The 17,140-nt window shown below is 36.9% G+C and overlaps 1 protein-coding gene across 2 annotated transcripts in view; it reads left to right on the forward strand.

The window, feature by feature from the left end:
- Window positions 1–948: 948 nt before the first annotated feature.
- Window positions 949–17,140, forward strand: part of LOC141433374 (uncharacterized) — a 31,755-nt gene continuing 15,563 nt past the window's right edge. For both annotated transcript variants that reach the window (XM_074095391.1, XM_074095392.1), the window contains exon 1: window positions 949–1,130. In XM_074095391.1, the coding sequence (XP_073951492.1) occupies window positions 1,071–1,130 (60 nt within the window). In that variant the 5' untranslated portion in view covers window positions 949–1,070. The remainder of the gene's footprint in view (window positions 1,131–17,140) is intronic.

Consider the following 17,140-nt stretch of genomic DNA (forward strand, 5'->3'; position numbering starts at 1 on the left):
CATACTGAATAAGAGTCTACGTATACCCAGTAAGGGCTTTTACTCCCTTTGTGCAACTTGTAAGGACTTAAGCTTGAAGTAGTCTTACTTTTAAATACAATTTTACTGTTGTTTCAATAAAACGAGTGCTAATTTACGACTAAGGCTTGATTTAAACTCTACCTCTACCTCATCCTATTAGCTTAGCTAAATTGGACTCATGTTTAAGTACCTATTTAACCTGATGTAATTTATTACTAGAAACATGTACCTGTTAAATCCTTCTGTAATATAAATGCGAAAGTTTGTCTAATGTGTGTGTTTGTGTACTTTCACGCTTAAACAGCTGGTCAGATTTGGATAAAAGTTCTTATCTTAATTAGATGGGCATTTCTATCTACCGTTGTACCCTGAGTCTATCTCTCCGATTTGAAAAAAATTTGGGAGGTGACTCAGTCCATGATTATCCAAGCTGGAAAAACAGAGTGTCCAGATGTGTCCCCAAAATATTGTATGGATGTATCCGTTTTGTTACGAAAAATATTCAGAAAAATTCGCGCCATGTTTTTCCAGCTCGGAATTATGGACTGAGTCTATCTACCAAATTTTGTTGAAATCGGAGAGATAAACTCAGGATACAACGGTAAATAGAAATGCCCAGATAGCAGATAGTTACATCTCGGGAAATAAACACAAAATCTACTTTTTATTCCGATATTCCCACGGGATTGTATGTAAAACCCAAAATCTCAATCACTAAGTTAGTAGACAAAAATGTTTGTTCTTCATACAACATAAATGAAGACCACGATGTATTTTTTGTAAATTCCAAATATAGATAGATATTCCAGAAATAAAAATCAACTGCCGTACTTAAGACTTTTCACGGGGACCTACACGCTTAAAGGCTCCCCGAACTGTTGCGTGTAGACACGGCCTCTCACAGAAAGTAAAGTTTGTTGTTCTCGCAAGGCGGGCTCCGCGCGCAGTGGCGCTCCGTCCTGCACCGCGATCGTACGCCATGCCGCGTTAGCCTTCCAGTCAAACTATACAAGTGCTCAAAGTGTCAACCACAACTGTCAAGTGTCAACATGTGGCTGTACGGGACGTGTATCTTCGCCAGTGTGCTCCTTGCAACCGTGAACTCACAGGTTGGTGTCCCATGTTCCTACTGATCATTGATGCAATGCCTCATTATCAATACTGTCCGCTCTATACGCCAGGCGAGCTACTTCACAATTGCCGTATTAAGATTTTTGAATTTAAAACTGCTCTACCTATGCTTCAAGGATTTATTACGCTTTTTGAAGGGTTGTATATGACATGTCATAAAGTTTTAAAAGTTTTCGTGAACTAAGTACAAAGTTGGAACAAACTTGCTTCACAACTTATTGTTTACAATGTTCTTCGAACCGATTGGCATAGATAGCGATGCGTTTATTTGCAGAGGGCTTTTATTAAATCTCATTAAAAATGCTTAGTGAGGGATAATTAGGAATGGAGCAAGTCTGAAAATCAAGTGAAAGTGCATCCGTATTTACCAGAGCGTTTAGCGTAACCATAGCTTTCTTTATGATTTATCACTTCATGACTTCATACCGTAATTTAATTATCGATACGACCTTGTTCTAAAACAGCAGTCATGGCTCTACAAAGTTATTTAAATTTATTTTTTTAGCAAATGTCAATATATTCTTCTATTGCGACAACATTATAAATAAAATTAGGTGCCTGCAATGAATAATGTATGAACACACCACGAAACAATACACGCATTGAGATGCAAAAATGCACCAGTCTTCATAGAACCTGTATACCTAGGCTTATATCCATTGATTACCTGAACAACGACGGATATATGAATAGATTACGCAGCAAATATTGTAGTTTTATTTGGTGGGCACAGATGCTCATTTCTTATATGTTAATAAGTTCGGAAGGTTGATCAGCTGCGCGGCTGTACTGTACAAACATTCCTACATAATATATACACCTCTGCGCCGGCATTGTTTAATATTCGTCCTTTGAGACCTAAGCCTGTGGAATATTCAAATAAGGGGAGGAAAGCTTGACAAATGAAAGCATTGTTGTCGAATAAATCATTGCAACACGCTTTAAAATCAAAGCCTATTTTGACAACCTCATACCATAAGTATATTTTTAATCATGACGTATCAATATATATTAAATGGAAGTTAAACCGGATAACTAACGTCTTAAATCGACAAAAATATTCAAAATCATCAATATATAGAATAACTAATAAAAAATATGTCTAAAGAACAAAGATATAGACATGTTACTTTATTTTTACTTACTATACAAGGTATTAATTAAATAACTGAAAACCTGACAGCAGTTTGCTCAGTCTCGTAAGTAGAATCGATTTCGCTATGTTTTGAATCAGGTTATGTTTGCGTTTTTAAATCCCTTTTTTTATTGTGCCCAGTCTAAAAATTACGAATGCAACATGCGCCTATTAAATGTTTTGGCGAGGTTTCATACTATTTAGATAATTTAATACTGGCTGTTTCGCTGTCTGTTTGATTTTCTTATTTTCTTCTTAAAAGTCATAGCGCAACTGACAAATACAAGTTATGAGTGTAGAGTTCGAAATCAAGTAGAGTTACAGACTTAACAGAAGACACGAATATATTTTTTTAATAATGAAGGTATTCGAAAATAATCAACAATGAATGTAATCAACTAACTTAAAATGAAAAAATATTTTTGGGGTGTCTGAGGTTTTCAGTTATTTAATTAATACCTTGTTTACTACGGTATGTGAGGTATTTAGTACCCTGGTATAGATAAAATATTATACATTCAAATAATCATCCATTCTTCTACGTATGTATATGTATAGAAAAGTTGACAGTTTTGTTATGAAGCTGAGTATCAAAAGAAGTTTCTAAGAAATACATGGAAATACTAAATGACTAATTCCAACCTATATTCACCAAAGATCTTTAAGAACGAATTAATCGTCCATATTTTTTGTCCAAGGTAATTAACGCAAATGGTTCAAATGCTTTTGCAACGAAACCCTGCCCCCGAACAGCTTATAAGGCTGCAGTTTGACGGCAATGCCGGCGCGGGCGCTGGCAAGGCTGCGCCCACGCATCCCACGCACGTTAACGACTGTTAAGAAGTTACAATTTCAAACGGTTGAAGGAAAAATATTGATAACATCACAACAAAAGCGTTAAATTGTTATGCAAGGTTAACATAATAGTGAATAATTAGTACAAGTTTTACTTTACTAAGATATTGTAACATTCGTCTTACATAGTTTTCACGTAAGTTTCATACTATAGATTAGACACATTGACACAGGATAGGTAAAATTTAAACTCAAAAATGGCACAATTACCACAAAACATAAAAAAGTCAACCAACTGCAAGTCACACTAGACTAACTAGAGGATATACATAGAGAGGTAAATGAATAAATATCTAAAATTAATAACAAATAGGTACCTACTGTGATAAACGTTCATTCATGGAACAGATGATGACTCAAAGCGTAAATTGACTCACTGAGCAAATATCTACACAGCCTTAAAGAGTGACGCAACGCTATTGAAAATCTGTCCATCCCACGATGTCATTCGGCAAACATTTTTTTTTTCTAATTTCGGCAGATTTTTACATGAAAAGTTTAACAAATTGAGCCACTATTAAAAACCTCATACCGCAAACCTTAGCCAGACCTAACTACATATACTTAAATGTTCCAATGATCCAATAGCAATAAATTTCCTTGCCTTAATTTTGAATTAAATTAACTAAGAAAAACAAATTTACTTTTGACTTTAATAGGTTGGCGGTTATGTATATTTCAAGGAGAGCAACGAAAGTGTGTTACATTATTATACCTCTAATGCTTTTGAGCAGTTCCTTATTTGCAGTAACGTTATCTAACCTAACCTCGTAACTTTAACCCATATGTATAAAACATAGTATAAAAACATAATAACAAATTACGAAGCACAAATAATTAGTACCTACCTACGTATGTGACTTATAGCAACGCTCATACATAACACTACTAAAGTCGCTAAATTATGTCAACTAAAGATTTCATCACTTAGACGAATGGCATTGACCACTTTGGTCGGGCACGCATAATAATGATAATATTTTTTACTAGCGACCATACCGTTGATCTCGCCATAAGGAAAGCCAAATCCAGATTGAAATCGCATAGAAACATGACTTGCTGTCAGCATTGTCAGGCTTAATTGGTTTTTTGTGCGTTTATTGCTTGTGATATAAACAGGCTATAAAAGCTCCCTTTACGACTGGAGCTGCTTTCGAGGTGGGCCCGAAGCACCTTCACCCGTGAGTACCTACCACGTTCAGTCGCCATCACAAACATAAGCTGTCTAGGTCCTCAAAATATATGCACGCTCACTTATGCGATTGACAATACGGTCGCATTCAAAAATGTTTGAGTACCTAAGCTATACTAATATAGAAAGTTTAATATTGATTTTCAACTATTTTAACTGCCGCTGGCTGTTGACATTGACAATCAATATTTCACCACTGCCACAACACATTTTGTCGTGTATAAAAATTATTGATTAAGGGCTATAGACCTAGACTGCTCCGATATAGCTATGATGGTGACTGTAATATATGCGACGATATAACTGCGACGTTGTAACTGGTAAAGGTAGCAATGGTGTGGGATCCGTGGGAAGATATTGATAATTATTAAGTATGAGTGTCTTCTCGAATTTTTACCTGCAACATGCGGTAAAATACGAAGTAGTATCTAACCTTTATATAAATGGTAGTAGTATCCCTGAAAAGAAAATAGTAAAAACTTTTCTAGTCTATCTTTTATCCTTCTTTAATAAAAGCTATTAATTATTTATTTACTCTATACTGTAAAGCTTTATGTAGATTATTTTTGCAAGTTTTTTCATGGTAAATAATGCCTTGTGTAATAGGTACACCTATAGCTAAGACCACATAGCGAGGTTTTTAATTTAAGTAAAAATGTATCGATTGACACGGTTAAACGGGATTTTCTCTCTGTGTACCTGTTTTCTGTATAGCTTACTTTACTATTTCTGGTATACAATAAAGAGTCATTTTATTGTATTGTACTGTTAAATGGGTTCAGGCAATAACAGGATACCAATATTATTCAAAATAGCCGTACATACTCGTAAAGTAATTTTTAAGACGCTGTGTGGCTTGCTAGAGCCCTCTGCGCATGACATCACATAACACGATGACAAATGCAAAGACATGGAACGCGACGCGTGAGGCGCATAACTATGCCATATTCAAGGTGAATATGACAACTGCGTAAAATTGAACGGTATAGCGATGTCCCGTTGAAATTTCGTATCAATATTTGACAATAACGTTTCTGTAATATAGCAGGTAACTTTAAGTCCCGAATATGGTGCTGACCAAGCAGAAATAATTCATAGTGTTTAGCTTTAGTTTTTATGTGTATAATTTACTGTAAACTCCGTTAGTAGATCTAGTTACTAACGTTATTAAGTACTATTAGTAGTTTACTTAGTAGTAACGTAACTCAGGAAACGGAACTTTAAACATAATGTACTTAATGCCCAAAATGTAGATGTTATCGTTCTATGTGGGCTAGCTTGTAATGTTACTAGTTTACCTACAAACATATTACGAGTGTTTGAGTTATTAGTTAAGTCAATGGTAATAACGTAATCGTTCAAGTTTGAGCTAAGTGGTGCGCCTGCGCGCTGCGGCCGCGGCCTCTGCGCCGGCGTCGAGGCCGCATCTTCCTCTTTTTATTAACGGCTAACAGTCTATTCCGGAGGTAAATCAAATGGAAATGAGTTTTTTTATAATAATTGACTGTTTACTTTGCTAATTAATTAACGTTGGAGGGTGACATTTTGCGAATAATTACGAGTATGACAATTTTACAGCTCGTCATTCAATAATTTTTTCAAGGCAGGTGACAGATTTAAGCTGGATTAAACCAAAGTATATTGAGTCTGACATTCGTTTGACACGTGTCTTTACTTCCTGTAGAAGTCATCGGAGTGTCTGCCAAATTAGGTCAGCTGGACAGTAACTGATTTCCAACTAGGCAACGGACCCTATGTATATGTACATGGGCAAATAAGCTTCGCTCGAATTAAAACTTGAAAAGACGTTTTACCAGAGATAAGACCAGTTAAGTCAATTGTTCGGTCCCAAAAACTCCCACATAGCAAATTTCGTAGATCCGTTTCCGAGATCCAAAAATAAAAAAAACCGGCTAAGAGCGTGTCGGACACGCCCAGAATAGGGTTCCGTAGCCATTACGAAAAAATGAAGTAATATTTTTCTAAGGATTTCGTATCTTGTACCAAGTTTACGTTATATTTTATACCTGAGGCTGCTATTTACTCTTAAACTACCTACTAATAATTGACAAGAAAACTTAACCGTTACTTATAGTTTTACTTTTAAGTTTGATATACTTACTACCTACCAACCTGAATTTTTTCAAATTTTTCCACCCACCGGTTTAGATTTTAGAGGGGGGGGACGCTCGACTTTAATGAAAATTTGCACTTTAAAGTTGAATATTTTGCAAATAAATCAGTAAATCGATAAATCGTGCAAAATACCAGCTTTCTAGCATTGATACTCGTAGTCCCTGAGCAAAGCCGCAGACGAACAGACAGACAGACTAATAGACAGACAGACATGGCGAAACTATAAGGGTTCCGTTTTTGCCATTTTGGCTCCGGAATCCTAAAAATATACAGGAATCGCCAGTTTAAAGGTAACTAGGAATAACGTCCCCTACACTTTTTTCTCGTCTGAACCCAAACTGTGGGTATCGTTGGATAGGTATTTTAAATACATTAAATAAATAAATAAACATCATTATTATAGGCTATTATTAGAGATCCGTTAGCAAAATACTTAATTACTAACATAGTCTTAAGGAAAATATTACAAAATATAGCAAAATATGGATCATGTTTATTGAATCAGGCGTTACTTTGCGGAGATCCATATCAATGAACTAAAAGAATTTCCTTGCTCACCCGCGACCTATAAAGGTAAGGTGAGGTTGGATCATGTTGTCTGAATTAATATATATTATTACATATATTATTATTATATAGCGGACCTGGCAGACGTTGTCCTGCTCAAAAAAAACAGTACATTAAACATGATAACATACCGACAACAGCGCCACTTACCGGGTCCAATTGCGTTTTCAAACCATCCAGGAACCTATTGAAGTATCCACACAACATTTAATTTAAATCAATCCAGCCGTTTAGGAGGAGTTAGGTGACAAGCACACGTACAGAATAATTATAAATATAAAGATAAATTTCAAAGGAAAACCATCACGGATAAGCAGACTTTTTAAGTTAACGAGTAAAAAATGTTAGTATATTTTTTTTTCGCACGGCGCATTTGTTGCGCTCGGCCCGACACACACTTGACCAATTTTTTTAAAACGTGTAATTGATAGTGCGTCTTTGGTTACGCATGCGCGATGGACGCAACGCTCTGATTGCCCCGCGTCGATCGCGATAACATCCCTCGCGGAAGCCCCAACCCACCTTTTCATACCTTACCTTGCCACCAAACGCTTCCAATCAAGTAAATGTTTAGCAATTTACACATCAATATCAATACTAGGAAGACTCACCAAACTTTCCTAGTCAAATATATTACCTATCTGTAAACTACATGATCGGCCGCGACGAATTACATCTTCCATGTCTTGTGCAAACACAAATCGACTTACTCAATAGATGAGCCTGACAATGTATGTTTCAATAGATACGAGTATGTAACTAAGTTATTCACGTCATACCATTTGGAAGTTGTTTTGGCTGTCGGCGAGTTATCTGATTTGCGGGCGTGTCTGTGACATATTGTCTTCGTTCGTCATCTTCAACTTTTACAAAAGCCTTTTGAGATCTTTTGAGTACGTAGAAAATGGAGATGGAATCACATGATACAAAAACGTATTTTGTGGTCATTGTTTACATAATCAAAACGCAACTTAATACCGCTGATAGCATCTGTATATTCAAATACAACATCCTAACTGATAATTCTCCTTAGTGGATTTAGGGGTTAGATTTCGTTTAGATACACCGTGTTTTTTTTATATCCGTTAACTTCAGCAGACGACTCAGTTCATTGATATGAACTACCTGATAGTTAACTTTTTCGCGAAATTGAAAAAAAAGATACAATTTTTTTCTTGCATTATAATAGTTTACCATTCATTGTTAATTGGAAAATAAACAAACTAGACTAGTGACATTGACGTGACACATAAGAGAGGCATGAAAAAAATTGACATATTTAACTTTCTTTTGCTGAATATGTGTGAAATAAACACGAATCAGTTATGGACTTTGACAAAATAAAAAATTGAGAACCTTTACGCTGTGTTACTGCTAATAATAAATTATATTAACTCTTGATTATCTTTTAAACAGTAAGAGTTAGCCACTAGTGTGTTAGAGAAATTAACTTCATTTGACCTATTAGGCTTTCCCCTTAGGTAATGTTAACGGATATCATAAATAACACGGTGTATACATTCCAATAACACTCAAATGGTACTTATTTGTTAGTGCGACGTGACGTGAACAAATTTCCTTTTTTGTCATTTTTCACACTTCCTTTGCTACACAATCATAAACACAGGACATTACTTTTGTTGCACAAATGGCATTTACAATTCTGGAAGGCAGCGTACCTGCCCTGTCATTATAGACGCACATCCTAGAGTACCCACCCACTCTGCTAATGTCTAGCCGTATATCATCATTGACCACTTCCTGTACATATACGCAATCTGGGATTAAATCTCAACAATACCTGCTATTTCCGTGGGAAGTTCATTATGTGATCGAAACTGACAACTCCAAAGTTGTTACTTTTTCATTAGCACACTTCAAGAACGCTGGCGACCTACTGAGTTTGGTACCCTATCTTATTATCGCATTATGTTGACATTATACTGCCATTAACGAAAATAGCTTGCATCGCTTCAGTCATCCTATTAGTAGGGAAGCTTCCAGTAGACTTGAAAAATTACTACATTTTGACCAAAAGATACTGGTTAAAATATCAATACGGACATAGGCTATAAAATACCGTTGATCTGCTCGCTCCTGCTGCGGAAACAAACCCCCACGCCGCAATTAGCAGCTAAAGTAATAATAAAGTATGTCAAACAGGTTGCTCTGTAGGTATTACGTCATAAATCCCACAACACATGTTGGTAGAGTTCGCCCACCGTCGCGTCGCGAGGTATCGGGGCCGTCCGAACCGGTCGCAGCGCCCGGTTACATCAAAACGCAATAGCCGTCGCAGAATTAACTTAAATTTGCACTTACATAATATTATCGCGTTTGTGAACTTAAAATAGGGCATGGCTTAAGCAAAACTACGTATTTTAAAGAAGAAAGGTACCCACGTACGTACACGATCGAAGAGGATATCGCGTAGGATGAAAAGGATAAAAGGAATCGGGGTGCGGCAAAGTTAAGTCGATAAGTTAACTGACACTTTTAATACATTTGCCTGATACTTCCCTCTCGTACCTACTCGTATCTTCAGATTATTTTTAGCTGTATTAAAATTTATATGTGATCAAATTTATGTGTTCTTCATGATATATTTATAGCTAAACTGAGAATGTACACCATTACTATGATGTTAGACGACCGTTTCACTAAACAATCATAACTTCTTAAGACCATTAGATCGTCTAAGTGGCTGTCACATTTCCACCAATATTTCGTCACATTTAAGGACCTAGATTTAACTCTTTAAAAGCACATATTTCTGATGTAAACAAAAGAAAGAAAATATATATTCGGCATATGAACAAAGTGACAAAAACAAAATACAGTTAGTTATTTAAGAATAACGTATTACTTAGTTCTGAAAGAGCAGGCAGCTCATTAAAGCTGAGGTACGGAACCGCAGCGCTGATTTGAAGCTGTAGCCATAATTATATAAAAAGAAAAGAACATACCTACTATGTACCTACCTATTTAACACCTTAAAAATATATAACACTTTCACTTATTTACGTGCTGTCTACAAGTTTTTACTTGTTTATATGAAACGTACTTAACCGCTACCACCCTGACACAACTAAAGTAACTTCCTGAGCTCATCTTTAAATTCCGAACTTAATGATTCGACAGGCGAAAGCAATTCGATACCATCAAAATAAATGATTCAAATTGAATTTATTTAATAGAATACACCGGATTTGCAAATGAGTTCCCTATCTCGGTAATACGGTTTGCAAATTTCGCTCAGCGGCAAGAGTAATTTACTCTAAACTATTTACGCGTAGTGAGCTTTATATGGAGTGGGTTTTCCTCGGCACTTTAGCAAAGTCATTTATGATAAAGGCTTTGAATGTAGCTGGTCGCAGCTTAAAATGTTGTTTCGGGTCCCTAGTCTAAGGGTGCAATTCCAGGGTGGACGGGAGACGCGCACGTGTGGAATCAGAATAAATGAATAAGTAATAGCAATTAGGTAATTAAAGAAATAAGATTCTATGGTGGGCTAGGAATCCCGAAGTCGTAAAATCTTAAGCTTACACACTTACACAGTCTATTTTGTGTAACTTTTACACATTGTAGGAACAACGTTGCAGCACGAGGGCCTTCACCTCACTTCGCAATCGAGCCAATAAGTCACACCCCATACAAATCGGTCGCTGCCCGAGCAGAGCGTCAGCTCTAACCGATCACGGATGCCTATCATTACATCTAATACCCGTAATTCACCTTAAAGGGTTCTTAAATCCAACACTAAGAACCTCGAATTATCATAACTGTAACAAGCACTATGCTAGCATATCGTATAACGCTCGCAAATAACCGTATTCAATTTCCTGCGTGAAAAAGTAATTCAAGTCATGCGTACACCGAAATCCCTCAATTGGAACAAACTGTTCAATATTAGATGGACCCCGCTTTTTGTCGATGCACTTAAAATGATGCTTGAACGCGTACTAGAACAGGGTCATCTTTCTCCGTGCATCAGTTCTAAAACTTAACAGTTATAATACTCTTTTATTTTGGGATTCTGTTTGCGATTAGAATTTTGAATGTAACGTAGAACCGTTAAGTCAATAGCGGCACGGCACGGCATAAACGGCACCCCGGAGTTGCGCAAGCGCTACGCTGCCTATGTTATATCATTAGGTTCATTACAACGCCTTACTGGGAAGGTATGCAGGTAATACGCTACGCTTCTCGTATTGGATAAGGATGTGGATAAGGAGAGAGATTTAAGGAGGATAATTTACGAGTACACCATATAAGAGCTTTCTTTCTTTCCAATTTCACAGCTCCAAATTATTCTTATTGCCTGACAAAAATAAATGTGCTACAAATTGAAATTCGACTTAAAGTAAACTTTCTAGCCATGTAAGGTTCGCTACTCGTAACACACACACACACATATTTAGCACATTCTCGGGATATTTAAGGCCAATTTGTACTCGTAATTTAAATACAGTCAGCAGTATAAATACGAGTAAATGAAACACAAGGTTTTAGCCTGTTGTTGTTGAGCGTGTGTATATAGATACTTACAAGTTCTTTAACTGTACTGTTCAGCTACTTCCGCTGCTGACTGTAACTACCTTGAATAGGAAACATATATCTTGATAGTGATAGACTATACGTAATTATGAAAAAACCCAACTCGTGGTATTTACTTGCTTAACGAATTGACGATATCAATCGTGCGTACAGCAGTGGCCTTCAACGTTCGGGTATTGTTGTCACAACAGGTTATACGGCCAACACTGTGTCGACAAGACAAGCGGCAAGCCTACATACGACCGGCTTTCGTTACTTGATTACAATATTGTAGGTTTCGTTATGAATGACTAATATGTTGACTAAATTTTGTCATAGCTAAATTGGATCTAGGTACATTCCATACCGATTTGCCCCAGAAGATTTACAGATTTGGTAACTTACGCAGAATGATAGATAAATACTATTAGATTGCAAGCATACCTACAAGGTAAGGTGTGCAAGGTCCGCCCGGATTGCTACCACCATCTTGCTCGCTAATCCTGCCGTGAAGCAGCAGCACTGTTGTGTTTCGACGTGGAGAGTAAGACTTGAGGTATCCCATTTTAGGCCTCTAGGCTGGCAACGCATCTGCAATAACCCTGGTGTTGCAGATGTTTATGGGCGATAGTGATCTCTTACCATCAGGAGACCCACTTGCTCGTTTTCCATCCCGTTGAATAAATAAAAAAAAGATTTACATCTACTTTACAAAATATATTTATAAAATAACATAATAATTATTCTATCTGCCGTCTCACATGTTAAGAGACAGTTAAATAATTGATCAATTCAGGTGTTACTTTTCAAAGGTTCATATCAATGAATTACAACTTGCAAGCAAGTTAAAAAGGTTGTAGTTCAAAGATATATTCATGTAATGTATCTATTCCGTCTTTCGGTCGCTTGACCTGAGGCCCGGTGGTCGTCCGTTGACCTCCCCGTGGTCTCTGCATTGTCAATTGCCAACGTTACTCCGGCTATGATACGACCCGACATTGCAAATTCTCTATACAAAACAAATATTACGACTATTATTATACTAATAAAATAGGTACGAGTTATTTTACATTGTGCACAACATAGAGAAAACTGTTGTAGGTACAGTGAAAAGTATATTTGTACAGTAAAAAAAATACTGATTTTTTTTGTACTTTAAGGTAGCGCCTGATAACACCATTTACGCGTCATTTTCAGTTTACTTACTTTAAAAAACAAGTAGGTGCCACTTACAACACAACGTGATGACTATCTAACAAGCACATCATCAAAAGATACTCGTACTGCTCTTCATGTTTACGAATGTGACGGAACTAATAGCGAGCCTCTACACAAATTGTATGACAATAACGAAAATATTGACTCGCAGCATGATTTCATGGTAATTCGTTATCTTCGTCCAATAATAGTACGAAGCAAGCGACAAGGCGGCCGGTTTCAATCGTTTTCGACCTTCAGCCCAATTTGTAACCGTGGCGAGAGACCTATTTACTTCATTTACTCGTAGCACCTTGTAGCACTGTGTTTGAAGTCAAAAGTCTTCTGGTCAGTGTGTGTTGCCAGTGATGACATACGGATCTGAGACGTGGGCGCTAACGATGGGCCTCATGAGAAAACTCAAAGTCACTCAGAGGGCTATGGAGAGGGCTATGCTCGGGGTTTCTCTGCGGGTTAGAATTAGAAATGATGATATCCGCAGTAGAACTAAGGTTACCGACATAGCCCGAAGAATTGCGAAACTAAAGTGGCAGTGGGCGGGGCACATTGCTCGCAGGACGGATGGCCGATGGGGCCAGAAGGTTCTCGAATGGCGTCCGCGGACCGGGAGACGAGCTGTCGGTAGACCTCCAGCAAGATGGAGCGACGACTTGGTTAAGATCGCGGGATCGCGGTGGATGCGGAAAGCACAAGACCGATCTGAGTGGAGAGCCTTGGGGGAGGCCTATGTCCAGCAGTGGACGTCTTTCGGCTGACATGATGATGATGATGATGACCTTGTAGCAGGAATTTCGTTTGTCAAGCTTTACTTACGTTTGACTTCATAGGCATAGAGATAGTTTATGGGCCAGAGAGGGCATAGCCTACTTTTTATCGTTGAAAAATGCACAGTTTCCGAGGGAACAGCGCATGATACCCAAATCCCACGAGGACGAAGTCGCGGGCAAAAGCTAGTTTACTATAAATATTCATCTTTACAAAAAATAACTCTATACTTATCATTCACATGCGCAAAAAAAACTATATCACTCTTTGTATTAAATGCTTTATCTACCTTTTTAAGATTTTCCTGAAAGTTCGATAAAGGAATAAGACAGGTCGTGAGATTCATAATCATAACAATGGCAATCATCTTCAGTGTAGCCGAAGTGGCCGGGAGGCGAGCCTTGGCGGGCATTATCTCGCTATCCCAGACCGGGACTATATTCATAATTTTTCCTTAAAGCCTTCAACCTGAGCTCTAATGAAAATAAATGAACATTCGCTTTTCTCACGGCGTTGAACAAAGTTTTTATTAAAAGATATTGTACTTAATGCTGACTTATTTTGATTCATAAACAGGTGACGGGATTTTGAATTTGATTTAATACAAACTTTCAAATAAACCATTGTTGGTTATGACATCCCTACAAGATAAAAGTACTACAACGTCTTGTAAAACATCCTAGGTAGGTATCCAAAATTCTCATTTAAACTCTTAACATCATTGTTTGATAGAGTCAACCTTTTAAATCCCCAGGATCCCGTAGGGATTTCGCAAAAGAATGGCCATCAATTGTTCAGAGTCTAGATATAAATTGAACTTTAGAGTAATGCCGAAGAGCTATCAGGCAGATCGTGTAGATGGAATCGTGCGCGTTCGTCGCCCCGAGGGCGCGACCCTTGCGGCCTGCGTCAGAGTAACTACGGCTATTTCCTGGACTAGTAAAATATTAGAATAACTACCAGCTGCCCGCGACTTCTCTTGCGTGGGATAGCTATTTCCCTTGGGGCTAAGTCTCCTAATCCTTTCGTACCACGCTCCGCCTTTAACTCGTCGATTTATGATACCTCGCTAAACTGTACCTACAGTTTGATTCCGCTATCATTTTGCAGCTGCATATTCTGTACGGTCGGCAACGAGATGATAGCTCATAGATGGTAAGACAGATTGATATAATTTTATAAACACATAACAGGTAATTAATTTAAGCCGCCTATTGCTTACCTTGTAATTCTTTCTGTGTATCTGTTTTCTGTATCGCTTACTATTTCTGGTGTACAATAAAGAGTGTTTGTATTGTATTGTATTGTAATTTATCATAAGGAATTTAAAAACGAATCAAAAATATCTACTTAATAAAATAATGTATAGTACGCTAAATACAAAAGTCTACGGGTAGTCGTTTGTAAAGCCCACGGCCCAAGACGCGCGGATTTATATCAAGCAGCGCCAACCGCCGCGGCACTGCTAACAGTCGCCCGTTCCGGTGGGTTATTCTCTCGGGGATATTGATGCGAGTATAGATATAAAACCAATGATATCCTAAATATAGGTACTGACCATATTACATCAGTACAATATACATAAGTACTTATCCCAAATTAGGCCTTTATACCCACCAACATGCAGAGTTCGTTTCTGGATTTTAAACTATATCGGAGTTTTATTTCCTCACAAAATAAGATTTCCTCAGAAATTTAGCATGATAAAGTTCGACTTCGACTTTACCAGGCAGAAAGACAGTAGTGCATTCTTTTTCGCATTACTTCTCCACGTGCTCTTTCCATACTTGTGTGTTGTGTGTTCCGTACTTGTGTATATGTGGTCATATACAAGTTTTTTTTTTATTAATTGGAATTTTAAGCAGGTGATTGAGTTAGTTTAATAGAACACGCATTTTTTTCAGAATTTCTAATTTGTGTTTGACAAATGTTTCCATACTGGTCAAGTTTAATTAAGGTCTACCGCGTCAGAGGCGGTGACTATCTTTTTGATCACAAACTCCAATGAAAAACCTTTACAGGGGTCTTCAGTCAAACTAACCCCATCGTCTGCTGAAATATTGCAGATTAATTTTAAAACACCTTGAATTATTTCTTTAAAGAAGAATTTAACATTTTTACTTTTTTCACTTAATTTATGGCTTGAAACTACGAAATAATGGTTAATCAGACTTTTAATTTAGTATGAGTAGACATTCATAAGTAATCAAGAATGCATGCAAATCGTGATTTAAAAATAACGTGAATTGACAAACAAATAAACTGGGTTATTTGGTTTCAATTTGCACCAAATACGAGTACCTACTTCTAATATTTGGACACGACACAAGGACACGACGCAACAAAACTATCAAATTATATATTTAACCATAAATAGTTATTTTTGCAACAAGAGAGCAGTCGTTTTTTGGTGCGAGTTTTGATTTTGAATCCCGAGTAAGCGAAGGATTCTACACTTGAATCACGAGCGATAGCGAATGATTCTAGGTTAGAATCCTGAGATCAGCGAGGGATTCAAACACACGAGATGCAAAAAAAACTTTGGTCTCGTGTGACACATACAACTTTTCACCTGAGCATCGAGAACATTTAAATTAAAGGTTAAAATAAAACCACATATATTTAGAAGACAAAAAATATCAAAAACTTTAAAATATAATCCGACTGTTAAGAAATAAATATAGCACTTACTTAAACATATTTGAAACTTTTTCTCAATAATGATTCATACCGTCGCCATTACATCTTTAAAAAGTCACATAAGAATGCCAGACAACGATCAAAGGTCTCCGGTAAGTAGACAGGTTTTGAATATGGAACGAAAAGGTATCGAGTAGGTACGATACAAATCTCATACTCGTAACATCATACTTTTGAATACTGCAAAAAACCTCATCTTTGGGTCATTAAAAAGGTGGAACAATAAACGTATATTTTTTTAATAAAAATAAACCTTTAAATATGATTTTATTAGGATTTCTATTGTTTGAGACATGAATATAAATAGATTACTCGCAAATTCATTCAATTTGACAAATATTTGATCCAACTTTAAAAAATAGGCAGTACCTATACGGAACGATTTTATTAAAAGAAAATTCTTAACAAAAAAGTAAAACCGACTCCAAAAAAATAAAAACAAAACATGGAACCGACTACAAAAACCTTGAAAATATTTTTCTAGGTAGGTACCTACTAGCTTGAAGTCGGTACCACAGCACGAGCCAGCAGAAATGGAACAATAGTCGTCTACCTCACCTACATACTATGGGTTTCAATCGATCCTGCTGGGTCGTGCTGAGTCACCGACTTCGAGCTAGTAGGTACCTACCTAAAAAAATATTTTCAAGGGTTTTGTAGTCGGTTCCATGTTTTGTTATTTTTTTATTTTTTTCTAGTCGGTTTTACTTTTTTGTTAAAAAACTTCTTTATTTATAACTTTTTAGTGATTCGTAGCCAACGTACATCTCCCACCGATTCCATGAAGCCCAAACACGGCTTAGTTCCGTTGTTTTATAACAGAGTTCCGTTGCCTACCTTGCGGCTTCAACATCAGATCAGTTCGAATCGTTCGTTTTTTTTTT

This window comes from Choristoneura fumiferana, chromosome 12, assembly GCF_025370935.1.
Source record: "Choristoneura fumiferana chromosome 12, NRCan_CFum_1, whole genome shotgun sequence".
Classification (NCBI taxonomy): domain Eukaryota; kingdom Metazoa; phylum Arthropoda; class Insecta; order Lepidoptera; family Tortricidae; genus Choristoneura; species Choristoneura fumiferana.